The sequence below is a fragment of the Chrysemys picta genome, chromosome 8 (assembly GCF_011386835.1).
Source record: "Chrysemys picta bellii isolate R12L10 chromosome 8, ASM1138683v2, whole genome shotgun sequence".
Classification (NCBI taxonomy): Eukaryota; Metazoa; Chordata; order Testudines; family Emydidae; genus Chrysemys; species Chrysemys picta.
Genome location: NC_088798.1, coordinates 37,454,616 through 37,471,663, shown reverse-complemented (window position 1 = coordinate 37,471,663; position 17,048 = coordinate 37,454,616). Strand labels below are relative to the sequence as shown.

General features: G+C 45.9%; 1 protein-coding gene across 3 annotated transcripts in view; it reads right to left on the bottom strand.

The window, feature by feature from the left end:
* Positions 1 to 13,433, bottom strand: part of PLPPR4 (phospholipid phosphatase related 4) — a 47,566-nt gene extending 34,133 nt beyond the window's left edge. The window contains exons 1-2 of one of the 3 annotated variants that reach the window (XM_065555612.1): positions 12,542 to 13,433; positions 11,682 to 11,718 (exon numbers count right to left, since the gene is read on the bottom strand). Coding sequence is in view for 2 of the 3 variants with exons in the window: in XM_065555610.1 (XP_065411682.1) it covers positions 12,542 to 12,619 (78 nt within the window). In the remaining variant the exon portion in view is untranslated. The remainder of the gene's footprint in view (positions 1 to 11,681; positions 11,719 to 12,541) is intronic. The other 2 variants (XM_065555610.1, XM_065555611.1) reach the window with 2 other exon arrangements.
* Positions 13,434 to 17,048: the final 3,615 nt, after the last annotated feature.

The following is a 17,048-nucleotide window of genomic DNA, read 5'->3' as shown; positions in this document are numbered from 1 at the left end:
TGGCAATGTTTTGCCATCAATTCCAATTGGTCATGCAGTCCATATGAAGGAAACCTATGACAACATGAAACAACTTTTGAGGTGCATAAACTATGACAAACATCAGTGGCAGCTTTGTGACGATTTGAAGGTTGTTGCTCTCTTGCTTGGTCTGCAGACTGGATACACAAAGTACTGCTGTTTTCTCTGCGAATGGGATAGTCGTGCAAGAGATTCCCACTACATCAAGAAAGATTGGCCACTCCGACAGTCATTGGAGCCTGGGAGGAAAAGTGTTCAGCATCCACCACTTGTTGAATCAAGGAAGATTTTGTTACCACCCTTACACATCAAGCTGGGTCTGATGAAGAACTTTGTCAAGGCCATTGACAAAACACAAGCAGCTTTCAAGTACCTCCGTGGAAAATTTCCAAGGTTAAGTCAAGCTAAGATAAAGGAAGGTGTCTTTGTTGGTCCTCAGATTCGTGAACTTCTTCGAGATGATGCATTTGACCATGCACTGCGTGGCAAGGAAAAGACGGCATGGAAAGCCTTTCAGTTAGTGGCAATAAATTTTCTCGGAAACAACAAGGCAGACAACTACAGGTTGTTGGTGGAAAACCTCCTCAAGGCATACAAAAGCCTTGGTTGCAACATGTCACTAAAGATACTTTTTTTGCACTCTCATCTAGATTTTTTTCCACCGAACTGCGGAGCAGTGAGTGATGAGCACGGCGAGCGATTTCACCAGGACATTGCAACAATGGAAAAACGCTATCAGGGCAAATGGAGCCCATCAATGCTTGCAGACTATTGCTGGACAGTGACAAGAGATGCTCCATTTAATGAATACAAGAGACAAGCCAAGAAGCGCCAAGTAGACACTGAATAGGACTAAACTATGTACATAATAGTTTTTTGCCTTTTGTTTCATAATAAATTTTATTTATATAACCCTTTTGCTGATTTTTAAAGTGTTACATAAACAGGACAGGTGAAATATTATCATGTAAAGCAACCATAAACACATGAAAAGACCTAGGTTTACAATTTATGATTAAAACTCTACTATCTACACAATATACATCGACATAAAATGTAAAAACTTCAATATCTTAGAAACAGTAGCCAATCAGTTGTTTTAATTGTCATATTTGAATTCAGCACATCAAAATACACAATAAATAGCACATTTTATCTCTGAAGCAGACGACTTCTCAAAAATTGTAGACCAGTGTTATTGCAAGATTGGCTCTTTATGGGAGCAGGATCATACTTTTAAAATATAGTCAATTAAAGATGAAAACAAGTGTTCCTATACTATTTTTCCATGTGTGTTTATTGCCAGCTATTCTAAACACATGGTACGTAGCAGAAGGACAGGAGTATTATCAGCTTTTGGTCTCCTCCTCACCTGTTCCTGCTGCAACAGTGAGGTGAGGCAACTTCAGTGCTGCACTCTGCCTCTTTCTCCATCTCCATGTGCAGGTATTTCAGAATCATTTTTTTTTTCAGATTTACCCAAATACTGCACTTTTGTGCTGCACTTCAGATCTTTGGGCTCTGCTGCAGACTCTTTACTAAAGCCCAGATTTAGCAATATCTGTGCTTAAATTCCATTGACTTCAGTGAGACATCTATGCTGAAGAGGGATTAAGGCTAAGCACATGCATAAGTGCTTTGCTGAACGAGGACCTCGAGAGGCATAGGGACTGGTGCTGAGCACAGGAAGGGAGTGAGTCATGGGATCTGCCACTTTAGCCTTGGGATTTCAATGTGGAAATCTGGGCTAGAGTTAAAAGAACATGATCCCCTTTTCTGGAAGTGAGTGATACTTTTAAATCATGTGTTTCTAAGGGGGAACTCTCTTTAAAGAGATGGCACACAATTATATAGTTTTTGTTGTCTGCTCCACAGCTTAGGAGGGTCATTGGGGTGGGCCCCAAGAGCAACACTGCAAATGTGCTCAGGGCACACTATTCCCACCTCCTCTCCTTCTGATGAGGTGCTGGAGAGGCTGGCAGGATGGTGGTGTGGGACGCAGGTATACAAGTGTATCCACCATGCACTTCTAGTGGTGCAGGAAGCGATGCATAAGCAATGATAAATGGGTAGCAGTTGCCAGAGCAGGCTCAACTCTTGGTGGCAGCTGCCTGACTGAGCAGCAGACACCTCTGTCCTGGCCTCCGAATAGGGAGACCAGACAGCAAGTGAAAAATCGGGACGGGGGTGGGGGGGTAATAGGAGCCTATATAAGGAAAAGACCCCAAAATCGGGACTGTCCCTGTAAAATCGGGACATCTGGTCACCCTACCTCTGAATGTGTTAGAAGTATTAATAAGCAGAGCTCTCCTTAGCATGCTTTGGCCAGGTCTTGAACATAATGCCCCCAAACAAAACTGACACCTGTGCACCATGACCACACTTCAGGGCCAGCCAAAAGATTTCAGTGGGGCTTAGAGCTTCTTTCAGGTACAACCAGATTGAGCTGACACCTTTCACATAAAAAGGTATGTGTGTGAGGAGAGAGAGTCATTAGGATGCCCCTTCCCAGCCTCCTGCTACTGCATGGCCCAGGTGCTTGTCCATTTCACCCCTCACAGTTGCTCACATGGTTAGCTTAGGAATAGTAAAGTGATGCTGCTATCTTCACAAGGTAAAGGGCTGGACACATGATCTTTATTGTAAAGTGGAAATTCCCCTTCATGGGATCAAATCATCAAAATGATTGTGTGCAGCTCATCAGTGTTTCAGGTTGCTTTTTAATTTTTTTATTTTATTTTATTTTATTTTAATTTTTAAGGTTAAAGATGCTTTTTCACTGCATTTAAATTTAGGGAGGAAAGTCCTCCATTGTGCTTCCAACAAACATTGGTGTAGTCTCTGACTCTTTCTGAACCCTTTAATTAGCGTACAGCAATTGCCCTTTCCCTGAAATTGAGGAGCTCATCCTATAATTCCTTATTAGGGTGACCAGACGTCCCGATTTTATCGGGACTGTCCCGATATTTCCTTGTTTGTCCCGCGTCCCGACCGACGTGCGGTCGGGACACTGGACAAACAAGGAAATGCGCCGGAGCCTGGAGCCCGGAAGTGCTCGCACCCCCCCCCCCGCCCCGACTCCGCCCCCTCCTCCCCCGATTGGCTCCCTCCCTGAATCCCCGCCTCTTCCCCGGGCTCACCATTCCTCCTCCCTCCGCAAGCGCTGGAGGGAGGCCCAGGAGACTCAGGGGAAGCGGGGGGCCGAGGTGAGTAAGAGTCCGGCCTGGCCCCGAGTAGGCAGGACTCAGTTGGGTGGTAGGGAGAGGAGGGGGGCGGCCCGCGGTGCCAGGTGGCGGCTGTTCTCCCCCCCGGGCAGCGGGACTCGGGAGCAGCCGCGCGATAGCACCAGCTGGGCAGCAGCCCAGACGCGGCTGGCCAGGGGCTGGGCGCAGCGTGTGCGCTGCTGGGTCCCCGCAGCAGGCCCAGGCTCGGGGAGTTCGGGGGCACCAGAGCCGCAGCCGCGGAGCGCCATGGCCGCTTCCCCCCCCTGCGGCAGTGGGAGCTGCAGCAGCGGCTGCTCCCGAGTCCCGCTGCCCCGGGGGGAGAACAGCCGCCGCCTGGCACCGCGGGCCGCCCCCCTCCTCTCCCTACCACCCAACTGAGTCCTGCCTGCTCGGGGCCAGGCCGGACTCTTACTCACCCCGGCCCCGCGCTTCCCCTGAGTCTCCTGGGCCTCCCTCCAGCACTTGCGGAGGAAGGTGGGGTTTTTTTGGCCCCGCCCCCCGCCACGCCCCCCCCATGTCACCCTCCCCCCCTCCCCTAGGGTTACCATCCGTCCGTATTTCCCCGGACATGTCCGGCTTTTGCGTCTCTAAATAGCCGTCCGGGAGGAATTGGTAACAAGGTTAAAATGTCCGGGGAGGTTTTCTCCCTTGCCTTCCTCCCTCCCTTCCATGCAGAGTGTGGCTGCTGATTGGGCGGCTAGGCCGATTGACCCACTCCCATTGGCCTCCAGCAGCCAGAGCCCTCCCCTGCTCCCCCCTCCCTCTCTCTGTAGTCCTGTGTAACACACAAACCGACCCACCGGGCAGTGTGTTTTGCAAACACGTGGAGCCAGAATGGTAAGAGGAGTCCGGGGGGGGGAGGGCAGTCAGGGAGCGGGGGAGTGTTGGATGGGTCCCCAGCCTCCACCTGCCATCCCGCTTCTGCGCATCCCCCCCTCCGTGGGTCCCCCCTCCCTGTCTGCCTCTCCCTTGTCTGCCTGTACTGCCAGAGCCAGCAGCAACTGCTGTCTGCTGCCCCCGGGTCCTAGTGCCCCCAACCACTAATGGGAAGACAGGCTGCCCTTACCCTGCCCTTCCACCCTAGCCCTGAGCCTCTCCAACACCCCAAACCCCCCAGCCCCAGCCCTCATCCCCACACACCCTAATCCTCTGCTCCATCCCTGAGCCCCCTCCTGCATCATGAACCCCTCATCCCCAGACCCACAGCCCTCACCCCTGCATCCCCTCCTATCCCCAAACCCCCTCCCAATCCCCCTCCCCTTCCCACCCCCCCCTCCTGCCCTCAAACTTCCTCCCAAAGCCTGCATCCCCCCCTTTGCACCGCCTCTCACCCCCAAACTCCATCCCAGAGCCTGCACCCCTCACCCCCTCCTGCACACCCACCCCCTGCCCCAGCCCAGAGCCTGCACCCAGCACCCAAACTCTATCCCAGAACCTGCACCCCTCCTGCACCCTAATCCCCAGCCCAGGACCTGCACCCCAGACCTCCTCCCCCCACCCAACCCCCCTCCCAGAGCCTTAGGCAGGTGGGTGGGGGGTTCTGGGCACCACCAAAATTTCTACAACCCTGCCACCCATGCGAGTGGATAAGGGTCAGGGCAGTCAGGGGACAGGTAGGGTCCTGGGGGGCGGGCAGTTAGGGTAGGGGGTTCTCAGCAGGGGGCAGTCAGGGGACAAGAAGCAGGGGGGGTTGGGGTTCTGAGGGGAGCAGTCAGGGGGTGGGAAGTGGGAGGGAGTGGATGGGGCGGGGCGGGGCTAGGGCGGGCTTCCCCCCCCCCAGTGTCCTCTTTTTTGTTTGTGGAAATATGGTAACCCTACCCTCCCCCCGCGTCCCGATATTTGACTTGGGTGATCTGGTCACCCTATTCCTTATACAGGTAAAACTCCCATTCTAAATTCCCATAGGCAATGCATATCCTGGAAGTCAAGCCTCCAAAAAGCTTGCAGAGTCCTAAGTGTATAATTTTAATGCAGATGTGTGTCATGCATGTCTACATACCTAAAAACTCCAGAAATGACTGAGAAGTGGAATTTTTGAGATATTTGGTGATGTGCATCCACATCTGACATTTCGAATCTACCCTTGTCAGTATAAGTTAGAAATGAATGGGAACTAAGTGTCTGGTCCTGAGATACACCGAACATCCTCGACACACATTTATTTCAACTGGAGCCGAGGAAACCCACCACTTTACAGAACTGACGGCTACAATAATATAATAGATCTCTTGTGTTTTCTAAGGTACCTCCAACCACTGGCTTTCACAAAGTTTATAGGCCAATTCTTCAGCTGGCATTTAAGTCTACGGAGCTTTGCTGACTTACAGTTGTTCAGGAGCTAGCCTTCTGTATTTCAACATACCTGAAAATGGGTGAAATCTTAACCCCATTGAATTCAGCGGGGCCAGGATTTCATCTACTGTGCTTGATTCTCTGATCCCTTATACCCATTATACATTGGTGTAACTCCATTGACTTCAGTGGGGTTACTCTATATTTATACATATGTAAGTGAGAGAAAATTAGGCCTTCTGTGTTTTTACATGCTAACCCTGCAGACAAAAGGCCAGGGGTAAAATCCTGTCTTCATATAAGTCTATGGTAAAACTCCCAGGCTCCAGGATTTCACCCCAGATATTTTTCGATGTTTGGTTAATGAGTGAAGAAAAATCACCCACAGATTTTTCCTTGAAACAGAGAGTATTCCTGTCACTATGAATAAATGTATTTATCCATGCTACATCTGCAGACATCCTCATCCTCTGGGGAACAGGAGATATATAACCCTGGAAGTTTTCCAGATTCATATTTAAAATGTGAGGCACTAACCCTTCTGGCTATTGTCCTTGAATGTACTGAGGATGTACTCTGAATATGCTAACGAGGGAAGATCAACAAAGCAAAAGGCAGATCTCTTTCTAGGAATGGTCACAGACAATGGGCTTGTCTGGCACTTTACAGCACTGCAACTTTCTTGCTCAGGGGTGTGAAAAAACACCCCCCTGAGCACATCAAGTTTCAGTGCTGTAACATGCCAGTATAGACAGTGCACCAGCACTTGGAGCTGCGCTCGCAGCATTGGTAGCTACGCCCCTTGTGGAGGTGGGTTTTTTAGAGCACTGGGAGAGCTCTCTCCCAGCCCTCTGCCGCGACTACACAAGCCACGTTAAAGCGCTATTGCCAGTGTAGACTAGCCCAATGTTTCAATTCCTAATATTTTCCTGATGCTGGTAGATCTTTCACTATGGACATATCCTTCTATTTAAACAGATGCAAATTGAGCTTCCATGAGTAGTCCTCTCTCCCTTAGTTTTTTTAAAAGAGGCTCAGATTATCCATATATTCTATACAACTGTGAAATGTACAAACATAATTAAAAAATAACACAGACCAATTTGTGTGGAAGTGCACTGATTAATATGCACTTCAGGTGAGTAGTGATGCACATCTCCAGATCATATCATGTGATATGTGCTTCTGCAAAGTGTAAGACTCTTACTGTCATTATAATAGGGTCATTTTAAAATAATGTTTAAATACCTTTTAAACATTTTTATGAGATACATACTAATCCATCGAGGTTCTATTTCACGAATAGTGAAAACTGCAAAAATGTTTTATGCTGTGTTTAATAAAGTTTCATTAATTTTTTTTGTAGGTTTTCTGCTTCCCTAGTCTTTCAGCCTAGGCCACATCCACCATGCCTGCTGCGCTAATTCTTTTCTGTATGTCTGTAGATTTCCTTCTCCTCACTTCTACAGCTTCTAACCCATGGGCCTACTTCTCCATATATCTATATCTCTGTAAATCAGGAATAACTCCACTGAAGCCACTAATGTAAAATTGGTGTAAGTGAGAGGACACTGTGGCCCTGTAGCTCTAATAAATTAAGCTAGATAGGGCCTGATCTGATCTCACATTGTTTTTATGTTGAATGTAACTTCACTGTGTTTTCTTGAGTTACTATTGATTGACACTGCTGTATATGAGATCAGAATCAGGCCCACAATTTTTTTTTAGATTGGAACTATCAACAAAAATGCAGCCTACCTTGCTAAGTTACTATATAATCATATTTGGTCCAATGTTACAAATCCTTATAATCACGAGTATAATCACGAGTATCGGTTACTAACATGAATAGTCTTGTTGGCAACATGGTAGTAAATACTATGCCTAGTAGTAAGCGTCTGTAGGATTGGATTCATTGTCCTCTTCTTCTCTCTATCACTTCCTCATCCCCTCCCTTAATTGTAGTCTCTGCCTGTTTTTGTCTCATTTTAGGGCTCAATTCTGCAAACAGATACTACTGGACATAATAGTGCTCATTCCTCTGAGTAGTACTTGACTTCAGGATAGTAAGTACTGCTCCCCATAGTGAGAGTTTGCAGAATAAATCCCTTGGAAGGCAGAAAATCTGTTTGTTTGTTTTAATTTGCTCTGTAAAGTGCCATGCATGTTTAGGTTACATCAGTGACCATAAGGCCTCTTTTCTTTCCCAGCTTATGTATTATGGACCCTTCTATATTGTGTGATTTTGGTTTTCCATTTTCTCCTGTTCCCTGGATACTTTTCTAGGCCCTTTCCTTTCCTCCAGTGTGGGAAATAATACCTGTCTACAGTTTCCCATTATTTTGCTGATATTATTAGTGATAGATCTGCCTTCTCCCTACGGCCCTGATCCTCCAGCATTTTCTGATTGACATTTCATTATTTAATTGCACAGGTGAGAAAGCAGCTCCTCATGTCTTTTTCTCAAAATACAAAATGAAACTAATTGTTGCTTAGCCACAAGGAGCAGTGGATTGGCACTTGCAAATAAGAACAGGCTGTGGGAGGGGAAGCCTGACTTGAGGGTAGGGCAGAATGGAATGGGAAGGAAATATACAAAAAGGCCAGATGTATAGAGGGGAGAGATTGAAAAAGCCCATTTTTCATCATTCACCTACTGAATTAAAACCTTTAAAACATTTTTGCTATTAAATAAATTTGGAAAATCCCAAATTGTGTACATTTCAGAGGTGGCTGGTTTACTTAAATATGGTCTCCTATATTCATGTTTACACTTATTTGGATGATGATGTAGTCTATGGTATGCAAAAAACATCCACATTGTGTACTAATGCCAGTTAACCTCACAGGGTCTGCCTCTCTTGTCCCTTACACTGGTAACTTTATTGACTTCAATAGAGCTATTCCTGATTTAAACACATCTATATGAGTCTCACGTTCTGCTTTAACCAATCACAATTCAAAAATGTTTAAGCCATTTTCCTACTTCTGCTAATGCCACCGCAGGGGCTGTCAGGTGGTTGTTTCATTAATATCAGTATTATCCTGTACTATAAAGTTCCAGGAGCACATTCTCAGGGGTCAGATTAGAGTTGGGCATATGTGGGTAAATCATAACTATATGTCTTACCACTAGAAACTGAACAGAAGAAGAGTTGGAGGGGGAGGGGAGACAACCATAACAATTTTCTAATTTGAACTCTGGATACCCTGGACTCAGTCCACTTTTTCACAGCTGTAAATTAAGTCTACTGGATTTACTCTTGATTTACACAAGTGTAACTGAAAGCAGAATTTGTCCTACTGTCTCATCAAATATACCTGTCATGGCTGCAGGAGAAAAGGAGAGAAATAGAAGAGGAGGACAATAGCTTCATCGATAAACCTTTAGGGGAACTGGAGTTGGGCCCCAGTTGCAAAGTTTGAATCTCTGGATTTGGATCCAAATTTCCCTAAATATTGTATCTGTTCAGACTTGGGAGCTTTGGTTTTGAACAGTATACGGACTGGGGCCAACCATAAAATTCAAATCTAGATGTGAACGTCCTCAGTGCTCCCAGGTGCTAGACATGGGCAAGGTGGAAGGATCCTCACAGCTTGTCCTGGAATCCCAAGGCTTTCATTTTTAGTTCCCCTCTCTACTTGTAAGAGTCTGTATCCTGACAACTTTCCTTACAACAGATGAGGGCTGAAACCCACTTCATCTGGTACACAGAAAGCCAATTTCTGCATAACAACATGGATATGCTAAAAACCTCTCCACTCTGCCTCTGAAACAGCAATAATATAGCATGCAAGATTCCCTTGCTTTTCTATAATGACTATTAAACTCATTCCCCAAGCTGGGCATATTCCTGTGACCCACCACTGATGAGGCTGGTGCACAGAAATACATACAAAATCTATTTGCCTTGTCCTTTGCTACAAACAAGCAAAGTAGTGTGGGGTCTCCTCTCTTCTCTATAAACATATGTAATTCCCACTGACACCAATGGAATGTGCATAAGAAGGGGAGAGAGTCCTGCTTTGGCCCAATGGAGGTGAATCAATAGAAAATGGAATTTAATAATGAGTTTAAAAACAACTACAACAAAGAAATCCTAACTATTAAGGACATGTGACATTCTGCATTAATGCAGTTTGTCACCTGACAGCATTTCCCAAAGTGTCTGTGCACAGTGGGTGAAATTTTCTAATCCTACATAAAACCCAAGCACAATGGTCATACTTAAAAACTTGTCTGTTGTCTTGGATAACTATCAGCAGTAGCCGTTTTCTCTAGGTCAGTGGATAGATTATTATTTGTATTATAGTAGTGCCTACACTAGAGGCCCCAACTGAGATCAGAGCCCCATTGTGCTAGGTGCTGTATATACACATAATGAAAAACACATCTTGCCCCAGAGAATTGCAGCCTAAATAGACAAGACAGACAAAGGTTGGAAGAAGGGGTATCCCCACTTCGCAGCTGGGAAACAGATTCAAGAGATTAAGTGACTTACCCAAAGTCTTACAAAGAGTGTGCAGTAGACCTGGGAACTGGACCCTTAACTCCTGAGTTCCAGTCCAGTGACTTAGTCATAAGAGCTGCAGCCTCTTTAGTGTGGTTTGCAGTATTCACTATACAAAGTACAGGGAGTTTCTAAGGAATACTGCAAATAGATTCCAAGGCCAGAAGAGACCATTGTGAATATCTACTCTGATGTCTTGTATAACACAGGCCAAGGAACTTCCACAAAATAATGCCTAAAGCAGATCTTTTAGAAAAATATCCAATCCTGATTTTAAAATTGCCAGTGATGAATAATTGGTAAATTGTTCTAATGGTTAATTACTCTCACCATTAAAAATGTACAATTTATTTCCACTCTGAATTTGTCTCTGGCTTCAACTTCCAGCCATTGGATTGTGTTATACCTTCATCTGCTAGTCTGAAGAGCCCATTATCAAATGTGTATTCTCCGTGTTGGTATTTATAGACTGTGATCAAGTCACCTCTTAGCCTTCTCTTTGTTAAGCTAAATAGACTGAGCTCCTTGAGTCTATACTAAATCTTGAGGTAATGTTATCCCAGGCAAAACTGATTTTAAGTGTGACCACTGTTCTTGGGCTATGTGCTACTTTCGAAAAAAATCATCCCACCACAATGTGGGGGCAAACCATAGCGTGGCTGCTACTCCCCCTGTGTGCATGTGTGAGGGGGGCTCTGGTTACTAGATATGCATCAGTATAGAAGTGGCTCCTTCCCTTGTCTGCCCCCGAAGCCCTTCTCAGTGATGGGATGGCCTCAGATAGCATAGAGCCCTCTGCTCCAGTGTAAGGAGGATAGAGAGGCCCCCACCTGTGTGGCTTCTCTACCCATGACCTCTTTTCTCTGACAAGAATACCACAGGAATTATGTGGCCCAGAAGGAGCCTTCCATCAATGGGTACATTTCACCAAGTGGGCCTAATCCACAATAATAAGACAGGTCTGTTACTTTAGTATCTAACATTCTCTGAAAAGTATCCCACCCAATATTATTTTTAATATGCTTCATCTCCCTTGTCCCAGGCAACTAGTAGGGAATTTAGGTGGAAGAGAGACAGCCTGCCACCACTTACAAGCCCCTCTCACACTGTATCCTCCTATCTCCCAGGATATTTAAGCAAGATTTTTAATATTGCCGTTCAGGCTAAAAATTATGTTGAGCTCTTACATAGACCTCCTGTTTTTAACCTTCAAAGTTCTTTTCGTGCATTATCTTCAGCACACCTCCATGAGGCCAGTGCCACCATCCTTGTGTTACAGATGGGGAAACTAAGGCACATAGGCCGAGTGACTCAGTAACTGCCCTACTGTAAGTGGAGTCATCAGAAGCAAGCTGTGCTCACTTACTATTCGGTTAACAAACACAGAAATGACAAACTCATTTCCTGAAGCTGAAACCATGTTTGCTCTTGTACTTACTTACTAGTGAATGGAGTGCTGTCAAAAGAGGCTAAAATCCTCTAAGCAATACACCAGTTCTGGAGCAGTGAGTGCCTGTGGAAGTGTAACTTCACCTGGCATCAACAGAGCAGCCATGACATGTTTCAATCTTTCCATACAAAATCTACTGAGAAACTCTTTCACTTTTTCAAGATACAAAGCGTGTGTTGTTACCTATCTCTCTCTTACAGTCCAGGCACGTTACTGGGACCTGATAAAAACACAATACTGATTATTTAACAACTTTAAACCATATTCATTTTTTTAACATTCCTTCTACAACATGACTTTTCTTTCATGGACATAATACATGCAATATGTGTTTGCATATAACCTCCTCTCTGAAACATGTCTTCCTGTTGAGATGATCCTATGTCTGTGACATGGTTTCATTTAGCTGCCAGTCCATTTGCAAAATGACTCTCTCGGAAATAATTCCCATAAAAGCAGCCTGTATTCTGCAAGGAAGAGTTTAATCTCAAACCAGCTCTTCAGAATACTGATGGATTTCTGGTACTGATTTTATTATGCAAAGCATCACCTACATATTTTACATGAAATGATTCTGAAACATTATCAAAATGAACTCCCTCTTTCTCGAGATGTAAAGAACATCCCTTCCCCCGCCCCACCATGGATTACAGCTCAGATGATGTAGACCCAATTTCAGACCCAGACGTGAACTCCATGCAAATATATTACAGGCAAAGCTTAATTTTACCCCTACTGAAATCCACAGCTACATACAAATCAGACCCAGAACACAGACACATGCTGACATAACAACACACGCTCACAGAGGAATGAGACACAGTGCCATACTCTCACATGCATAAGACACAAACAGAACATTCTCTCACTCAGCGTGTACAGCTATTCTCTATATATTCACCTAGGCAGTGAGGCAGGCACTAACCAGAGCAGACCCCAGTGAAAGAAGCATGCTGTCAGAGAACAAAGTTGTTCCTAAAATGCCTCTAACGATCTGCATCATGCTAAAGCTGAAGGGACACAAGCTCAGGTTCTTCACTCACCTCCACAAAATAAAAGCAGGGCAATAGAGTGACGCTGTCCTTGGTCACTTTGCCTTTTTGCCTCTCCTTTGCAGACATGCTGGCTAAGGGGCTGAGCTGAGCTCTTCTTTTAGGGATGGGGATGAGTGCTTCGAAGCAGGCTTCCTCTCCTCCCGCTCCGGTGCCTTGTGTGGATGTCACATGCCCCAGAGGCACCTCTGGAGAGCACAGCGTGAAGCTTCTCTCTTTGCAGCAATCCCTTGTGCCACACGCAGGCAGCCCAAAGCCTCTTCTCTGCGAGCGATCTCCTTCCTTCCCCAAAGCTGCAGCAATGGCTTCCACCCCCAGCACAGAGCCCTGGCTTTCTCTGCCCGAGGAGGATTCGCTGCACTTACAGTCCTGAAGCTTCGTACAATATTCATGGGCTTGACGTCAAGAAACCTACTCCAGGGAAAAGGAAGGGGCCCCATTATCCTACAGGAGGAGGGGAGCGTGCTCCAGTCACCTTAACCCTTTCCCTCCTGGATCTATTGGTTTTGAGTATTCAGGAAGGGCGGGGAAATCAGGTGGGCAGCAGAGATGGGACCATGGGGAAGATGGGCAGGAAGGATGTAAAGTGGTAAGAGTTAGATGCAGCAGCTGAGGGGCAAGTGGGCCCCTTCCTTCTCCCTGAGATTCCTGGGGAGAAGAAGGGGAAGGTATGTAGGAAGCTCTGAAAAGGGAATGGCCAGGTGACTGTTGCTCCACCCCTCCCTCAAGTGGGACATCGGGTAGCAATGATTCCCCACCTCCTCCATTGCAGGGACAAAAGTAGCTGCAGCATGCCCCTCCTCACATGCAGGTTGTGTTGGCCTGGTGGGGAAGGCAGGAGTAATGGGAAGGTGGGTCCAGTTCCTCCTCCTCCTGCCCCCTCAGCATAGGGGAAAGAGGAGGCTGCAGTGGTGGGTGACCAGCAGGTGGCAGATATGCACATCATTGGCTGGTGGGGGGGAGGTCTGTGTGCTGGTTGTACAGGTCTGCCCAAGGGCGAAGGAGAGAGCTGAGGAGAAGGACCTGCAGAGCTAGTTGGCTTTTCAAGAGTAAGATCCAAAGTTGCCGCGCTCCAGAAGCATTACAATGGGGGAATTTTCAAGTGGCTGGGGCCACTTTGACAAGGTAACTGGTTTGGTGGATAGGGGGAATGCGATGGACATAATATACCTGGACTTTAGCAAGGCTTTTGACACAGTCGCACATGACATTCTGTAAGTAAGCTGGAGAAATGCAGGCTCAGTAGACTGCCATTAAGTGGATGCATACTTGATTAAATAACACTAGCCCCAGATCCCCTGTGGACCCCCACTCGAGACCTCCTTCCAGTCTGACTTCATTCATTAATAGTTACTCTATGTTTGCAGTTGTTCAACATCTTTATTAATGACCTGGAAGTAGGAATAGAGGGCATACTGATCAAATTTGTAGATGACACAAAGCCGGGATGGGGGGTTGCAAACACTTTGGAGCATAGAGCTAAAATTAAAATGGATCTTGACAAATTGGAGAACTGGGCTATAGTTTGGAAAAGATGAGGTTAAGGGGGGGACATGATAGCAGTCTTCAAATACTTGAAAGGCTGCTATAAAAAAGGTGGAGAAAAATTGTTCTCTCTTGCCACAGAGGGCAAGACAAGAGGCAATGGGTTCAAACTACTGCATAGCAGGTTTAGATTAAATCTCAGGAAAAACTTCCTAACTGTAAGAACAGTAGGACAATGGAACAAACTGTCTCGGGAGGTTGTGGAATCTTTTTCACTGGAGGTTTTCAAAAAGAGGCTGGATGGCCATCTGTCTTGGATGGCTTAGACCAGGGGTGGGCAAACATTTTGGCCCGAGGGCCACATTGGAGAATAGAAAGTGTATGGAGGGCCATGAATACTCACAAAATTGGGGTTGGGGTGTGAGAGGGGGTGTGGGCTCTGGGTTGGGGATGGGGATTCAATAGCAACTCCAGAAGAAAAATTCAAGTGTCAGTCTGTATCTCAAATAGAAAGAGTCCACATGTTAAGGGATGAAAGAGGAACTTTTCACCTACATGTAGAGGACCAGAATCTCTAGGGGTGTAGGAGGGTGCTCTGGGCTGGGACCGAGGGGTTTGGAGGGCAGGAGGGGAATCGGGACTGGGGCAGGGGTTGCGGCATGGGGAGAGGCTCAGGGGGTGCAGGCGCCGAGTGGCGCTTACCTCAAGCAGCTCCCAGAAGTGGCATGTCCCTTCTCCGGCTTCTACGCGGAGGCACGGCCAGTTGGCTCTGTGTGCTGCCCCGTCTGCAGGAACTGCCCCTGCAGCTCCCATTGGAACACGTAGGAGCTGGAGCGGGGCCATGCCACAGCTTCCAGGAGCTGCATGGTGTGGCCCCTGACCCAGCGCCCCAGCTGGCACTCTTGAGCAGGGCCGAGCTGTGTGGTGCAGCCCCTGACCCAGCGCCCCGGCCGGAGTGGGGCCGAGCCGCTGGTGTGGCCCCTGACCCAGCGCCCCAGCCGGAGCACTGGAGCAGGGCCGAGCTGCATGGTGCGGCTTGCGGGCTGGCTTAAAACGGCTCACAGGCTAGACGCAGCCCATGGGCCATAGTTTGCCCACCCCTGGCTGAGACACAACAAATCCTGCATCTTGGCCGGGGGTTAGACCAGATGACCCTTGTGGTCCATTCTAACTCTATGGTTCTATGATTCTAAGTTCACTTTGTGGCAGGTGTATCAGCACAAAGCAGACTCCACACACAAGAGAATTGGAGTTACTCCTGATTCCCTCCAGTAAGAGGGATAAGAATCAGGAAAATAATATTTCAAAGTAAAAGCCACCAGGACCACTGATTAAAGTCATCACGGGAGTTCTAGGAGGCGGGGCCTGGTACCAGTTTGATGGTTTCCATGGTACCAGTTTGATGGTTTGAGTAGTTTGCCAATTCAGTTACCAAATCCCACTTTTTAAAACTGCTTTTTAAAGAGGTTTTCAACTGCAGCAGCTTTAATATATACTGTTGGAACATGTGAATCCCTGTGGCTGCTGACAGCAGACTTGCGCTCCAAAAATCTTTATTTAAGGATTTAAGATGACCTTGTCCCTAGTACAGGGAGTGGGTAATTTGTAGGGCTGTAAAACGATTAAAAAATTAATCATGATTAATCACACAATTAAAAAAATTAATTGTGATTAATTGCACCATTAAACAATAATAGAATACCATTTATTTAAATATTTTGGGATGCTTTCTACATTTTCAAATATATTGATTTCAATTACAAGATGGAATATAAAGTGTACAGTGCTCACTTTATATTTATTTTGGATTACAAATATTAGCACTATAAAAAACAGAAGAAATAGTATTTTTCAATTCACTTAATACAAGTACTGTAGTGCAATCTTACAAATGTAGATTTATGTATAAAAAATAACTGCATTCAAAAATAAAACAATGTAAAACTTTAGAGCCTACAAGTCCACTGAGTCCTATTTCTTGTTCAAACGATCGCTCAGACAAACAAGGTCGTTTACATTTGAAGGAAATAATGCTGCCTGCTTCTTGTTCACAATGTCACCTGAAAGTGAGAACGGGCGTTCACATGGCACTGTTGTAGCTGGCGTCACAAGATATTTACATGGCAGATGCGCTAAAGATTCATATGTCTCTTCATGCTTCATTCACTATTCAGAGGACATGTGTCCAGGCTGATGACAGGTTCTGCTCGATAACAATCCAAAGCACTGCAGACCAACACATGTTCATTTTCATAATCTGAGTCAGATGCCACCAGCAGAAGATTGATTTTCTCTTTTGGTGGTTCAGGTTCTGTAGTTTCTGCATCAGAGTGTTGCTCTTTTAAGATTTCTGAAAGCATGCTCCACACCTCGTCCCTCACAGATTTTGGACAGCACTTCAGATTCTTAAACCTTGGGTCGAGTGCTGTAGCTATCTTTAGAAATCTCTCATTGGTACCTTCTTTGTGTTTTGTCAAATCTGCAGCAAAAGTGTTCTTAAAAATGAACAAGTTGTGCTGAGTCATTATCCAAGACTATTATAACATGAAATATATGTCAGAATGCGGGTAAAACAGAACAGGAGACATACAATTCTCCCCTAAGGAGTTGAGTCACAAATTTAATTAACACAATTTTTTTTAACGAGCATCATCAGCATGGAAGCATGTCCACTGGAATGGCGGCTGAAGCATGAAGGGGCATGAATGTTTAGTATATCTGGCACGTAAATATCTTGAAATGCTGGCTACAAAAGTGCCATGCAAACATCTGTTCTCACTTTCTGGTGACATTGCAAATAAGAAGTGGGCAGCATTATCTCCCGTAAATGTAAACAAACTTGTTTGTCTTAGCGACTGGCTGAACAAGAAGTAGGACTGAGAGGACCTGTAGGCGCTAAGGTTTTACATTGTTTTGTTTTTGAGTGCCGTAATAAAAAAAATCTACATTTGTAAGTTGCATTTTCATGATAAAGAGATTGCACTACAGTACTTGTCTGCGGTGAACTGAAAAA